Source organism: Camelina sativa, chromosome 11 (genome assembly GCF_030686135.1).
Source record: "Camelina sativa cultivar CO46 ecotype springtype chromosome 11, ASM3068613v1".
In the NCBI taxonomy this organism is placed as follows: domain Eukaryota; kingdom Viridiplantae; phylum Streptophyta; class Magnoliopsida; order Brassicales; family Brassicaceae; genus Camelina; species Camelina sativa.
In genome coordinates, this window is record NC_141890.1 from 44403820 (window position 1) to 44418255 (window position 14436).

The following is a 14436-nucleotide window of genomic DNA, read 5'->3' on the forward strand; positions in this document are numbered from 1 at the left end:
TAGGAGCAAAATATTGTGTATATAAATAAATTGAACAGCAGTGACAGTTGACAAATATATATATATATATATAGCAATGACAGTTTTATGTAATTTTATGGAATATTGAGGGTGAACAATAAATTAGGTACTAAGTTCTCTAGCGACGACACATCAGCTTTTTTCTCCAGAATGCTTTTCTTTTAGTATATAGAGGATATGAATTCGATTGCAATAAATATGTTTTACTTATTCTATTTTTTTTTTTTGTGTGCACCCCATGTTTTATTTATTCTAAAGGGTTATATACACTAATATCAATAGCTAGTCTCTGAAGAGGAAAATGGGCTGAAAAATCAAAACTTCACCAACATCTATGAGTAAATATAAAGAGCTTCTTTTTTTTTTGTTGTAGTTAGCAAGACGAAGTCAAAAGAAATTTCATAGTTTTCTGAGAACATCAGAGAACATATATTTGGTGTCAGTCTCACGCTCACATACATACATAGTCAGGATAGTAATAATTGAAAAATTTCTGACTCGTTTTCCAGATAGCAAAATTCACTACAAAATCTCGTTTAAAAGTTAAACCCTTAAATTGATTAAATTTGCCTTCTGACAAAGTTTCAAACATGTCCCCTCTCCATCGTTTTTTTCTTTCTGGAAATTTCTTGCAATCATACAATCACCTTAGACGAGATCAACAGGGATATTGGTTACAATTACTGCCCCATTCTATTTCGTTTTCTACCATCTCCTAAGCTACTACAACAATGGTGAGACCATAATTTTTTTATTTGTACTACTACTACTAACCATTGTGAGATCACTCAAAAACAGAGACTTGTCCATTCCAGCTACAAGCTGCGACCACGTTAGGCAAAACGGGGTGGTATGTGACATCAACGCAGGGCTGTTCATAAGCCTTGAGCTTCTTAATGAGCTCAGTGGATTTGTAATTGTACATGTATATGGAACCGTCAGATGAGCCAGAGACTAATGTTTCTCCATCCGGGCTGAAGTTGCATCTGATTGGAAAACCTGCGACCCAATGACCTTCGAATCTCTTGTATTTGTTAAGTTTGAAAGGTGGGTTTGTTGAGAAGATTGCAGTGTAGTTTCCGTGTGATTGAGCAATGAAGACTGGGTCTTGCGGGTGACGTTTGATGCAGGGGCATGTATATGCTTCTACATAGACCTGAGGGGGGAAACAACTACAAAAATTCAATACAAATAAACATGTTCTGCTGTATGTCTACAGATGCAGCTTATCTCTACCTCCCCGATCTAAGGTTAACTCTGTTAGCATACAAATTCTACTCTACTAATGACATACATATACTTTTCATCAAACCAAATAAATCCTTTTTCAATACTGAATTCGAAGAAATGACAGGGAGAAGGTTATTGAAAGTGATAAACTGACCTGATTAGATAGAGGAACCTCCCTCGAAATATCCCAAACTATAACAGCATTCTCACTTATATTTCTCCCAGACACATCACTTGAAGAGATAAACCGCTTCCCACCCGCGATAAACTCAACATCAAGAATTGCCCCAAGATCTCTAACGTATTCATGCACGACTTTGTTGGCCCTAATGTCCCACAACCTAAGACTTCCCTTTGACCCACCGGAAAGAAACAAGTTGAAATTATCTGGATGGAACTTAGCAACTCCAATGACTTGATCCTCCTTGAAAGCTTGTGTTTCCACCCCTCTTTCAACATCAAATAGTCTCGACGTGCAGTCATACCCACAAGAAAGCAAAGATAGTCCTTGCTTTGACCACTTTACATCTTTAACCGGTGCATTGTGATGAAGAAACCCCCGTACTTTCTTCTTAGTATCATTGCTCCACACATTCCAAACGTAAACAGCACCATCCAGCCCCGCAGAAGCAAGAAGATGAACTGCAAAATAACCTCTAATGAACAAATGAATGAGGCCAATGATGATATAACAAAAAGATTGGCACCAACAAGAACCAATTTAATCCGTAGAGACTCAATAAGAACATACCATGAGTTGTAGACCAATCAATAGCAGTACCCGCCTTTGTATGTCCGGTTAACGAAATCGACATCGTACTAGGCATTTCAGTCCGCCACGAGGATCCTCGATGTGTAACCGAAGATAGAACATGGCGAGGCACATCAGAATCAGAGATACTCCCGAGTACTGAGATTAAGAAAGCTTATTAGTAACTTATTGCCAGATACAACCACAAAAGCTAATGACGCAGATTAACGAACACTAAGCAATTTACTCAAACTTAAGAAGAACAATTACGCTAATATTGTGTGATCAACAACTAACACCAAATACTAAATTCTAATTCTAAATCCGAATTAACAGCGAATTGATTAAGCTTGATTTGAAATTACCAGTAGGAGAGCTAGAGGTAAGTTTCTGACTCAAATCGGAACCCTGATCTTTACTCGGATTCGTTGAAATAGAGGCTAGAAGTGATCTCTCTCTCTTTGATACGTACCGACCTGGAACCGGCAACGTAACCGAGGAGCTCGTTTGAGGATCCGAATAGGAACCGTGTGGTGGAGGATACGGTCTACGAGATGGTTTGTACTGTCGCTGCTCTGGGAACGGATATGGACGCTTCAGATGAATAGAAGGTGCGGCGCCGGCGGTTCCAGATGTTAAACGCTCGTTGGCCACTGGTTCAGGTTCGTCGTCGGAGTCATTGGCATACGAATTACATATAAGATCCATCGGAGAGACTCGAAGTCGAATCTGCGATGAGTAGGAGAAGATGGTGAACCTTTCGTAGGCTTTATTTGGGCCAGAAGAATCCTATAGGCCCATTATAATTTGTAGATGATAATTTTGTGAGAGTCGGTCCGAATGCTGCTAAACCAAATCTTTCAAATTTTAGGTTTTGAGATTTTTTTTTGTTAACCTGATTTTATTATCTTGAATCAGAAAATACATAGTTATTCATCAACATACATATACAACCAATAGTAAAGTAAAACGAAATAATCGAAAAAGTGAAATTACACGCTGCTTCCTTTACTAGGTAAGACTTATACCTAACAAAGTAATAAATCTGTTATTTTCCTTCTTTGTCTTTGTCTTCAATCTTCGTTTTCTGGTTATCATCTTTTTGTTGAAACTCCAATAATTTCTTCGAAAATCAGTAGTTGTGATCCATCTGTTACATCGCAAACCATATACATATTGCCATCTCTTGTACAAAGAAATGACATCTTTCTTAATTGTAGATAATATCCATGATTGTCGACATAATGATAAATATTTTCTGACCGACTTTTCATATAAATATCCCTTCCTCCTAGCCTCCAATATCAGTGTGTCTCTCCAACATCCATATAATTGTTGCACTGGTTCTATTTTGGAATGCCATATATATGGTAAATTACTAACCTCATGTGCACTGATAGTGGAGGCAAGTACGATTCCAAAACCAAGATCTCGTACTATTCTCCATGGTGGTTTCTTCCAAAGCAAAGCCGTTAGGATTTGCCCCTGAAATTGCATAAGTATGAAACAACGGCCGATGGAATATGAATCCATGGGAAAGACAACGCCGGATGTAACCGGAAGAACACCGCCAATGGTTAGACGAGTAAACGAATCATCATCGAACGGAAGATAACACCTCTGTTGAGAGGGACAATGGACGAGAGAAAATTTTATCCATATTTGCTTCTTCTTCTTCCAAGTCGAAGTTGAAATAGTTCCCCAAATTTCTGAAATATTTTGATAGATTTTGATATCTGAAATTTTGGGGGAAAAAAGGTTTTGATTGGTAAAAGGGAAGCAAATGGAATCAATTCGTTTAAGGTGATTCTCAACCTTATCATAGGGAAGCCTGCAAATTACTCCGTTGGGAATATGTCGGTGGACAATTGCTTCACCGGAGAAAATAAGAGCAGTTACTAGACCCAAGAGACGCCATAAAGGACAAGTCTCGAAGGAGAGAGAATAAAACCATTCGTTTGAGATTTCTTTTTGATGATGTTCGGTTTTGAGATTTTTATTTTTTGGTTTTTGGAATAGATTTTTCTAAAATGAAAGGTAACATTCGGTATTTTAAATTTTCATTTTTTGGTTTAAAAGTTAAAAACTAATAGTTATTAAAATATGTATATAACTCATCACTAGTATTTAGGTTATAAAAATGTGAAGAAGAATTTGAAAAAGAAGTACTATAGAGAAGCTTATGAAGGTTTTGATAACGACATATTTCTTCTTGATTGTGTGGTCGGTTATTTAGTTGCTACTGGTATTAATTTATTCGATAATGAAAAAGACAAGTTGCTAGGCATAAGCCTTACATTTGTTATATAAGTCGTGTTGTACCGCCTGCTCTAGATAGCTATTTTATGTCTTATTTCCCATCTCAGTTTGCTTACTCTGATACACTGAAGATTTGAAGTTTTGATCTTTAAGAACCATAAATTTCGTACTAGCCAACATTAAAAATTATACTTTCCTATGATCTATCTAGCTAGCCCAAAGAATAGATGGGCAAGTGCACCTCTTGGCACTAAGACTGAAAAAGAGTATAGGAAACATACATTAGAAGATTAATAATTTATAACTAAATGTTATTACAATTTTAGAGAACTTTGGTGAGATAAAACCAACTTTTGTACTAAATGGTTATATTTTTATAAAATTTTGTCAACTTTGCATCCGTAAAAAAAATTACTCATAAATAATTTTATATAAGTTTTGTTTTTAAAATTGTCCTTTTAGGATCATTCATCATATGTAAAAATGTGATTGTTGCCTAAAGATCGATCTAATTTAATGAAATGAATAAGGAAGCATGCTCGACGCCAAAAAATTGATCTATTTTAATATGATTAATAGGAAAGCATGTTCAAAGTTAGAAATCGTTGTTGAAATAAATAAATAAATTAAAGAAATATGTAATTATACTTTTTAGAGAACGTTAGTAAAATCAAATCATTTATTATATTGAAATATTATAATTTTTATAAAAATAATATTAACTATTGGTGGAATTGATCTTTCATAACCATTCTTATTAGCGGTCTTCACTTACTTCTATTAAACATACTAAAAGTCTAAAACATTTGGATATATATTACCCATCATCGGAAACAATGTGTTTGTTTTCAAAAGATCGATCTAATTTAATAAAATTAATTACGAAGAATGTTTGATGTCAAAAAGTTGATTTATTTTGATGAAATTAATAAAGATGCATGCTTGATGCCAAAAGATCGACCTAATTTAAAGAAATTTATAAGTGGGCATGTTCAAAGTTAAAAATCATTACTGAGATAAATAACTTAAATAAAACTATTATTATCGTTTTAGAAAACGTTAGTGAGATCAAACAAATTATAATAATCATTGTCGGTACTAAGAAAATACAAGTACTGATAAATAAATTCAAATATATTTATTTCTAGTAATTAATGTTGCACGATTATTCATACTAACAATCTCTATTTTATTATATAAATATATTACAAAAACAATATATATTATCTATATCCGGTTAAAATATGTTTGTTGTTAAGAGACCGATCTTAATTTAATGAGATTTTATTATAATTAGAAATTATTATTCCGATAAATAACTTATAAAAAAAATTATATCATTATTAGTAATACAACATACAACTACTAACTTAAAAATGTATTTATTTCAAGTAATTATTGTTTCACGATCATTCTTACTAACGGTCTCTATTTTATTAAATTAATATACTACGTAAACAATGTATATTATTTATATTCAATCAAAATATGTTTATTGTTAAGCGACCGATCTTAACTTAATGAGATTTTGTCGGAACTTAAAACCGTTATTCAGATAAATAACTTATAAAAAATTATATCATTATTAGTAATACAATATACAAGTGCTAACTTAAAAATGTATTTATTTCTTTTAATTATTGTTTCACGATCATTCTTACTAACAATCTCTATTTTATTATATTAATATACTACAAAACAATTTATATTATCAATATTTGGTCAAAATATGTTTGTCGTTAAGAGACCGATCTTAACTTAATAAGATTTTGTCGGAATTAGAAACAATTATTCCGACAAATAACTTATAAAAAAATATATTATCATTAGTAATACAACATACAATTACTAACTTGAAAATGTTGAAAATATAAGTTTATTATACTTGTTAAATAAATTTTTGATGGGATAAATATCATAACTATAGTTAGAGTTTATTTATTTTACTAACATTCATAATATAGAAATGTTCACTACTATAGTCAATCAAAACATAAAAAAGATTGTATAAATCATAAATCAAATACTTGGACATAACTGTCAATTGAAATATACTCTTGGTTGTTGAACAACATGTCCGTTACATACAAATCAACCTAAAAAGTAATTCAAAATATTTCATGATACGAAAATAACGTGAGTAACATAACATTTATCAGTTTCTTAATTTGTTGAGAATAAACCCAAAAAAGAAAAAGTTGAATTTTCTCCAATACATACATACATACATAGGTCCCATGCATATAAAACAGAATTTATCTTGTGTCACACACAGAGGTGAGTTATGATTTCTCTAATAAAACTCCCATTAATTAATTAATTACAAAGGACCCAACAGAAACTACAATCTAAAAAAAAATAAAAACAAAAGGCAAACACAAGTCTCACGCGTGTAATGCTGCATGAGCCACACGTGGGCCAAGCTAACCGGTTACCTTCTGTCACCCACAGTAACACACAAAACAAACGACCGCTACGAACACAATTGACAACTCATTCTCCAGGTAACCGGTACAAAAATATCCACCGTGGCGTTAATCTATTAGCTATCGTCAAGTTAAAAAATCCGGTCCCCCTGATTGGTTTAAAGCAATCATTTTTTTTTCCTCAGTTTTGGACCCTACTGAACTGTGTTTCGCGTGACTCTCTCTCACAGTGGCATATCCGTAAATTTTTAATATAATCTCAGCAAATTTTACCGTAATTACTCTTTTTAATTAAGCAAATTTAAAAGAGAAGATTTTGTAGGTTATATTATGAACTTTATCTCGATTTTTTGAAATAAATTTCAATTCAGCAAATATATCTTTTTTTTTGTTGGAAAAAAAATCCAAATATATCTTAGTTAGGATATAGTACAAGAGATAGATTCGATTCGAATCTTACAAAGACGATATTACCCTTCAAAGAGTGAGGATTATTTATTTTATTTTATTTTTGTGCTGCGGCAAAATTTAACCGTTACTTTTGTTTCCCTTTCATGCAAAAGCACCTATATGACACAGAGCTTACGTGGCACTACTTAAAAGACGAAAAAGGTTTATAACCGTAAGTGAAATTTTTTATTCTCAGTCAAACTATATAATAATAATGTACATTGAATCACACAACCAAGCAAAAAATGTACTAACTAATTGGAGTATTTCGTATATTATTAAAATACATCATTTTTAATCCGAATACAACTTGTTTTAAATTTGCTTGCTCTATTGAGCACTACTTATGATTAAGGTGTATTTAGTAAGAAGCTTTCATCACCAACAAATGAAAAAAGGAAAATATAAACAAGAAGTAAATGATGAAGCATTCTGTATTACTCCTTAAACTATCAATTTCTAGCATCTAATTCATACTCATTAGGTGTTGGATTACCCTACAATCAAAGTTAATTTATATACATACATAGCACGTCCCTCTTTTTATATTTCTCTTATGCTACAATACACACAAATCAGACTATTGATTTTTATACACATGGCTTTGTTGCATGACAAATAAAAACAAAAAACACACAAGCGTTTTTTTTTACTTTTCTTCACATTATTAGATAGATACATACAAATCTATAGAAGGATACAAATATGAAATTTAGAAAAATATTACTTTCCATGAATTATTATTATAATTTTTTTAAAACTGATGCCACTAATTCAAATAAACAAAATCCGTATTAGATAAATACAAATCTTTAGAAGGATACAAATATCAATTTCAGAAAATAATAATTTTCATGAATTAATTATTTAAAAAAATTAATAATAATCTACTAAAAAAGCCTTCATAGGAGCCTTGGTGGTTAATACACAATGTATCTACTTAGTTATGAATAGATATTTTTCTTAATTAGACACTTAAATACACAGTATTATTAAAGTTTTAAAGCTAATTTTGGTGTGTCCAACCACTCTTTATCATTATTTCTCCACATGGGAAATTTTTTTCTCCCCAAGAAACTCTATCAATCGCTATATCATTTCCATTTTTACTCCAATTTTTTTGAAACTTATGAACTTAATCACTTAACCATATCTATCATATTATATGGCCCCATTCACTCACCAACCAAGGGCAAAATAGTCATTCCAGCTTCTCCTCTTTCCCCATTTAAGATCCTCCTCCCCCCCCCCCCCCCACTTGAATCATCGCCGTAAAATAAAAAACTTCATCACCTCTCTCTCTATCTCTGTCTAACTCAGTGAAAAAGCTATGAACAAACTCATCTCTTGTGTGATCTTTCTCTTCACCACTCTCTTCCTCTCCTTTTCCCTCTCATCCCCGTCGTATCCGACGGTTCACGACGTTCTCCGAGCAAAAGGTCTCCCCGCGGGACTGTTACCTCAAGAGGTTGATTCTTATATTCTTCACAACGACGGTCGTCTCGAGGTTTTCCTAGCGGCGCCGTGTTACGCCAAATTCGAGACGAACGTGCACTTCGCTGCCGTCGTGAGAGCGAATCTGAGCTATGGGAGCCTCACCGGAGTAGAAGGGCTATCGCAAAAAGAGCTCTTCTTGTGGCTTCAGGTGAAAGATATCGTCGTCGAGAATCCAAACTCCGGCGTCATTGTGTTTGATATCGGCGTCGCCTATAAACAGCTTTCGGTCTCTCTCTTTGAAGACCCTCCCAAGTGTAACCCTTACGGTAAGTTTTTTTAATCAAATTAAATTTAGTTTTTCTCTGTTTTTTTTTTTTTGATAAAAACAATATTTGGATTTTCTTAATTTTATTTTCATGATGACTAATACAGAAATCATCTTAAATTTCGTTTTAACTATTTTAACTTTTGCCAGCATTAAAAAAAAAAAAACTATTATCAGAAATTTGGCATTTATCTACGTCTGGTTAACTATTTAGTCGGCTTTGAAGGTTACTGATTGTTCTAATTTAGGTTATTGAAGTCTATATAACTACATGTATGTATGGATAATTGGATACACCTGACCAAACACATCCCACAATGTGAAAACAAGAGTTTTCTTTTGTGTTAATAAATGCTGTTTTTTTACCCCAACAAAAATTCAAGTATGTATGGTTTTCTTTGCAAAGTTCTAGATTGAATGTTTGCTTGCAAAAATTGACATTTTCAAAAAAAAAAAAGAAAAAACACTCGTGACTATCATCAATGTGATACCGACTCCGTTGTAGTGTATATATGTTTTTCACTTGTTAAGTTGTTATAGTTCGATCGTCGTTATTAGAATTACTAAAAAAAATAAAATTCTTATTACTGTGTCCTGTGAGAAAATGATGTGGTACCGTGAAGTCATGGGCTTGGGTTGTGTTTTTCTTTCTCGTTTATGTTTCGATGACTTTGAAAACTCTTTTGGATTTTATTGTCTGATATTATTTGCCAGTTTCAATACGAGTCTTGTCTCTGTAACTGCTGACATAACATTTCCTTTCCTTCTTTTGCTTTCTTGTTTTTTGTTTGAATGAGGAGTATATTCCATCAGTAACTTCCATCAGTAACTTTTACCAAACATTTATCAGTTATCTTTTTACTCTCTACCAAATATGAATAATATGCACAGTTCTCTTATGCTAGTTCCAATAACCCCCCACTTAAAGAAAATGGTAAGAATACATAACATTTTAATTCAGAGAAATTACATTGTTTCTATGAACTTTTTTTTTCATTTTAACATTTTTGGATGGTCCGTTACTCAAAGCAAAGATTTTATGGTTGGATTTATGTTTTCAGGTGTTTTGAAGAAAAAGATGCTGAGAAGAGGTAGTAGAGGATTTGAAGCTCAAATGTGAGAAGTAGAGAGAAAAACCTTAGAGCCCGATTGTCTATTTGAAAAGTTATAATTTGTAAGCTAATCAGAAAGATTAGTATGTTAATTATATGAGTAGAATATAATTTCATTTGAGAGTTCTTGTAAAGATGAGATTCCCAATGTTCTATTCTGTGTTTTTTTAAAAAAGTTTAAAATCCTATATATTTCAGTATCTTTGACTAAAACTGTTGATGTTTTGTTAGTAATATCATGATTCGACAATCAGTTACTTATATTCGAGTGGGTCATAGTTTTGTAGCAAGTGGTTTTTTGTTGTGTGTTTGTGAGGATTACAAGGTTGGTTTAAATGTAAATTAATTTGAATATAGTTGACGAATTCCGGCAACAAAAATTTACCGTCAAAAAACATAAGTGAACTTTAAAACACCTGAATACATAAATCCAATCATAAAATATTTGCTTTGAGTAACCGACCATCCAAAACATCTTAGAATGAAAAAAAAATCATAAAATACATAACATTTTAATTCATACAAATTACATTGTTTCTATGAACTTTTTTTTCATTCTAAGATTTTTTGGATGGTCCGTTACTCAAAGCAAATATTTTATGATTGGATTTATGTATTCAGGTGTTTTGAAGAGAAATATGAGAATAGATAGAGAATTTGAAGCTCAAATAGTTGAGCTCATTTGAATTTTACATATATAAAGGGGCATTAACTTGTAAAAAGTTAGGTCTTAATGAAACTGAAGTAAAATCTTATAAAAACATTTATCAAGAAAAATTCATTAACCATGTTTTCCTTTACTACAGTAACTGTGAGTTGTGAACCTAGTACATTAATGATTTGTGTGAGTTGCGAACCTAGTACACACTGAGGATTTGTGGTTATATATCATTACACTAAGTCACTTACGTAGAACAAAGATAATAATAATTACTTAACAATACTAGACAAAATATCTCTGAATAGTTTGGTCTACTTCAATTCTTCTCATTCAATTTCTACCTCGTTAGTTTTGAATACTTTTTAACTAATTCTTTCTCTCACAAAAGAAAATTAATTCATTTTCTGGCAACAGATCATCGTGACCAAATCATCAAACAATACTCGTTCTTGTTTATATACACAAAGGCACATTAACTTATTAAAACTTGAACCTCAAATTTAGATTGCAACATAGAACAATGAATTGGTATAGAGTGATAAGAGGACTCATTTTTTCATTTCAACCCAAATGCAGAGTGCAGGATTTCAAACAAATTATTTGTATCCTGCACACACTCTATATTTTCTTTTTGAGTTAGTAAAAAAGAAAAGTCTCATATTTTCTTTATTTTTTTCCTCTCTTCATCATTGATTCATTTCTCTACAAATATGCAACCATTTTCATTATTCTTTTTTTCTTTTTCAAAGAATATAACTCTTTTTTTAAATTTTATTTTCAAACTTCCATCAAAGTCAAAACAATTTTTGACAAAAGGTAGGGCTATAAACATTGTGCACCAGATGTAGAAATTAGTAAAGAAACAAAAAAATGAAAATATCGTCACAAAACGTTACATATTCATTTTTATATCTATGTGTAGCAGTTGTTACGGGGCATGAAAATGTAACAGAACTCAACGAGACCCTGTTACCCAAATGTAGAATTGCTTACCAATGTCACAAGTGAAGGTGACCAATTTACAGCTTTCTACCCCAAGTGGGGATGCATTATTATGACTCGTTATGATATCTTCTTAGGCAAGATGCTTCACAGTTTTAGTCGTCGGTTGTCCCTTGATTCGATTTTTATTTTTTTTAATCTTGCATTCTTGCTTATTCTAGGCACATTCCCATTAAATATTTTTGAAGTTCAACTATCGATGGTTAATTGTATTGGTTCCGAACTTTGTACAATCAAGCCTCAATCAATGAATCGAAATGTTCGCACAAAAAATCAGATATATTAAAAACACATTTTTATTTTCTTCGGATACAAAGTAAATGTTTCTTATACTTGTTTTTTTTTTGTATAGAGAGTCTAACATCGTTTCGAATGTTAAATAAAAATAGTCTCGACAAAATAAAAATGAACTCACATGAAGCCTTAACATCATCCAAGGAACCCAAAAAAATCGCAACCATCTCATTAATTTCAGTTTCTGAATTCAAGGCAAATTAACATTTTATTTTAAAAACCCGTAGCAGAAATTTTACGTGATTAAGAAGTAATCCTTGAAATTTAATTAATGAAAATAATAAAAAAAAGAAATATATTTCTGTATAGTTCCCAAAAACAAAAAGATTTTTCTGAATCATTAAAAAAATATGCACTGAACTCGGAAATATTACGATAAACCGAATCTAGATGAACAAAACAGATTCGTTAATAAGATATATACTCTTTATGATTTTATCAAACATTTGGAAAAACTAATCAGTAATTACGATAATTAATTAATATCAAAATGTCGGCCATTTTTATAACTGACGTCATTTTGTTACCTTCGCGGATAAGGTATTAAATTTAATTATTCTTTTTTTCTCCTTCTTTAAAAAATCTAAAAATCAAGAAACCGAATCATCTCACCGGTGATCGAAATCGTCTTTATCACCATGGGAGGAGGAAGAGTGATGGCGACGGCAGCCAAGGTTGCTGGAATCGGAGTTACGAAAGGAGGATTCAAGGGAGCAGGAGGATTCGGTGGCTTCTCTCAGGCGTCTGAACAGTTTAGGGTTAAAACCGCAGCGGCGGCGACGGCTACGTCTAAACCGGTTTCGGCTTCGATATCAACGGCTGTGGTTCATCCTTCTGTTGAAGAAGATGGGATGGTTATGCAGAGACCGGTTTGGGACGATTGGGAATTCGCTGAGGAAGAGGAGCCGATTCCTAGGGTTGTTTTCAGCAAACCTCCTAGTCTTGAAGAGGCTAAAGAAGCTACTGAAGATCTCAAAGAAGCTATTAATATGTAAGATTTGGTTCTTTTATTCGTTTGATTTGTGGATTTTTTAGGGTTTGGTTTTTTTATCATTTCATTGTTTCTTGATTAGAATTCAAGAAATTAGAAAATGGATCTTGTGCTTATGTGTATGGTTTTATGGTTGTTAATGAATGGATTAGGGTGTATATGTCATCTCCAAATTCGTCTTCTGCGGCTATAGAAGGATCAAATGATGGTGGTTCTGTTTCTAAAATGCTGTCTGGTCTTCAATCTTCTGAGAACAGAGCTGTTGAGTCAGCTGTTCCACAGGCTGCTCTTCAAGCATTTGCTTTTCTCAGTGAAAACACGGCTGCGCAGGTATGTTGGTTTTGGACTCTTTCTTTGGTATATAACCCTTTTGAGTTGCTTTTTGTTAAGCTTAGTGCTTTTACTCTTTGACATGTTTGAGAGTCTAATTGTTTTTATTTTTTTTAACAGACTGTTGTTGCTTCCATTGCGTGTGACCCAAAAGTTTGGGATGCTGTTATGGAGAATAAGGATCTTATGAAATTTCTCAAGACCAACAATACTGGTAAAGAAAACTCAATTATAATTAGTGAATCTTTTGGTGTACATGTCTTGATGATGTAAAAGCAACTTAACAGAGACTTTTTACTATATGTCAGCTGCTTCCTCTCAAGTTGAATCTGATAATGACGACCAATCTGAACGTTCGAGCACGACCGAGTGTGAAGTTATGGAAGAAAAGCCACTAGAAATCTTGGAGATTCTGCAAGACGTGAAGCTAAAAGTGGTTAGAATGATGGAAAACGTCTCATCCTACTTTGGGGGTTTGTTTGGGTTAGGATCTGAAACAGAGGAAGGAAAAGACAAGAAGCAGACGTTGTTCAACGACCCTCGTTCTCTGTTTGGTTTAGCTGTGGTTGTTATCTTCATGGTAGTTTTAAAACGTGCTTAAGATCTCTCTTTGTTCCTGAAATTCGCCGATATAGCGGAAAAAAAACAACTACGTACTGTGATCTCTCTTTCCCTTTGCTTCGTTATCGTTTAAAACTTTTTTTCTTTTCTTGTTTGGAGTGATTTGGAACCGTCTTTGGATCTTTTCATATTATAAATAAGGAGATCCTTGCGATGTTTTATCACTTGTCTACAATATTATGAAAGCAAAAACAGATTAGTGAGAGATAACATGAATCGTTTGTTAAAAACTTTAATCTGCTGGCATTCAAAACTTCAACTATGTCTATCATTTTGGTCTGGAGGAAGTTTTTTTTCTTTTACCCTGAAGTTTCCTTAGTTTGTGCCGTAAGCCGTAGCATGAGACAAGAGAAGGTTGTGCCCGCCTCACTGTCTTATCTGGTAAAGAAGAATGTTGCTGGAGCGTTTAAACTTCATTTGCAGGACTCAAGATTTGTAAGTTGATTTAACGTCTGAATCTAAACGTGTTTAGGCAGAACAAGAGCTTTTACCTTATCTTATGTAGTTATGTTCATCTGTTGCCATT

At 32.8% G+C, this 14436-nt stretch overlaps 3 protein-coding genes across 4 annotated transcripts; 2 read left to right on the forward strand and 1 right to left on the reverse strand.

The window, feature by feature from the left end:
- Positions 1 to 556: 556 nt before the first annotated feature.
- LOC104725973 (uncharacterized) lies at positions 557 to 2736 on the reverse strand. Of its 2 annotated transcripts, none has more exons than XR_015573108.1 (4): positions 2368 to 2732; positions 2003 to 2161; positions 1406 to 1907; positions 557 to 1177 (listed from the first exon to the last, which is right to left on the reverse strand). XR_015573108.1 is itself a non-coding variant. In XM_010444724.3 (4 exons), the coding sequence occupies exons 1-4, from the start codon at positions 2708 to 2710 to the stop codon at positions 806 to 808; spliced, it is 1362 nt and encodes a 453-aa protein (XP_010443026.2). In that variant the 5' UTR covers positions 2711 to 2736; the 3' UTR covers positions 557 to 805. The 2 variants fall into 2 exon arrangements, 1 of the variants encoding a protein (XP_010443026.2); XM_010444724.3 differs by having other exon boundaries at positions 1406 to 1893; positions 2368 to 2736.
- A 5492-nt stretch (positions 2737 to 8228) lies between these two features.
- On the forward strand, positions 8229 to 10224 carry LOC104725974 (uncharacterized). The gene is made up of 2 exons (XM_010444725.3): positions 8229 to 8900; positions 9961 to 10224. The coding sequence occupies exons 1-2, from the start codon at positions 8468 to 8470 to the stop codon at positions 10017 to 10019; spliced, it is 492 nt and encodes a 163-aa protein (XP_010443027.2). The 5' UTR covers positions 8229 to 8467; the 3' UTR covers positions 10020 to 10224.
- A 2102-nt stretch (positions 10225 to 12326) lies between these two features.
- On the forward strand, positions 12327 to 14074 carry LOC104725975 (uncharacterized). The gene is made up of 4 exons (XM_010444726.2): positions 12327 to 12959; positions 13112 to 13289; positions 13410 to 13503; positions 13598 to 14074. Exons 1-4 carry the CDS (start codon positions 12607 to 12609, stop codon positions 13888 to 13890), a joined length of 918 nt encoding a protein of 305 aa, XP_010443028.1. The 5' UTR covers positions 12327 to 12606; the 3' UTR covers positions 13891 to 14074.
- The last annotated feature ends 362 nt before the right edge of the window (positions 14075 to 14436 follow it).

What these genes read in the sequence shown, in the direction of transcription:
- LOC104725975 (XM_010444726.2), top strand. Translation starts at nt 12,607, where the DNA reads ATGGGAGGAGGAAGAGTGATGGCGACGGCAGCCAAGGTTGCTGGAATC. An exon ending in CTCAAAGAAGCTATTAATAT is followed by an intron (nt 12,960 to 13,111) that starts GTAAGATTTGGT and finishes TGAATGGATTAG; the next exon opens with GGTGTATATGTCATCTCCAA. An exon ending in GTGAAAACACGGCTGCGCAG is followed by an intron (nt 13,290 to 13,409) that starts GTATGTTGGTTT and finishes TTTTTTTAACAG; the next exon opens with ACTGTTGTTGCTTCCATTGC.
- LOC104725974 (XM_010444725.3), top strand. Translation starts at nt 8,468, where the DNA reads ATGAACAAACTCATCTCTTGTGTGATCTTTCTCTTCACCACTCTCTTC. An exon ending in TCCCAAGTGTAACCCTTACG is followed by an intron (nt 8,901 to 9,960) that starts GTAAGTTTTTTT and finishes TTATGTTTTCAG; the next exon opens with GTGTTTTGAAGAAAAAGATG.
- LOC104725973 (XM_010444724.3), bottom strand. Translation starts at nt 2,710, where the DNA reads ATGGATCTTATATGTAATTCGTATGCCAATGACTCCGACGACGAACCT. An exon ending in TGATTGGTCTACAACTCATG is followed by an intron (nt 1,894 to 2,002) that starts GTATGTTCTTAT and finishes GTTATTTTGCAG; the next exon opens with TTCATCTTCTTGCTTCTGCG. An exon ending in AGGTTCCTCTATCTAATCAG is followed by an intron (nt 1,178 to 1,405) that starts GTCAGTTTATCA and finishes TTCCCCCCTCAG; the next exon opens with GTCTATGTAGAAGCATATAC.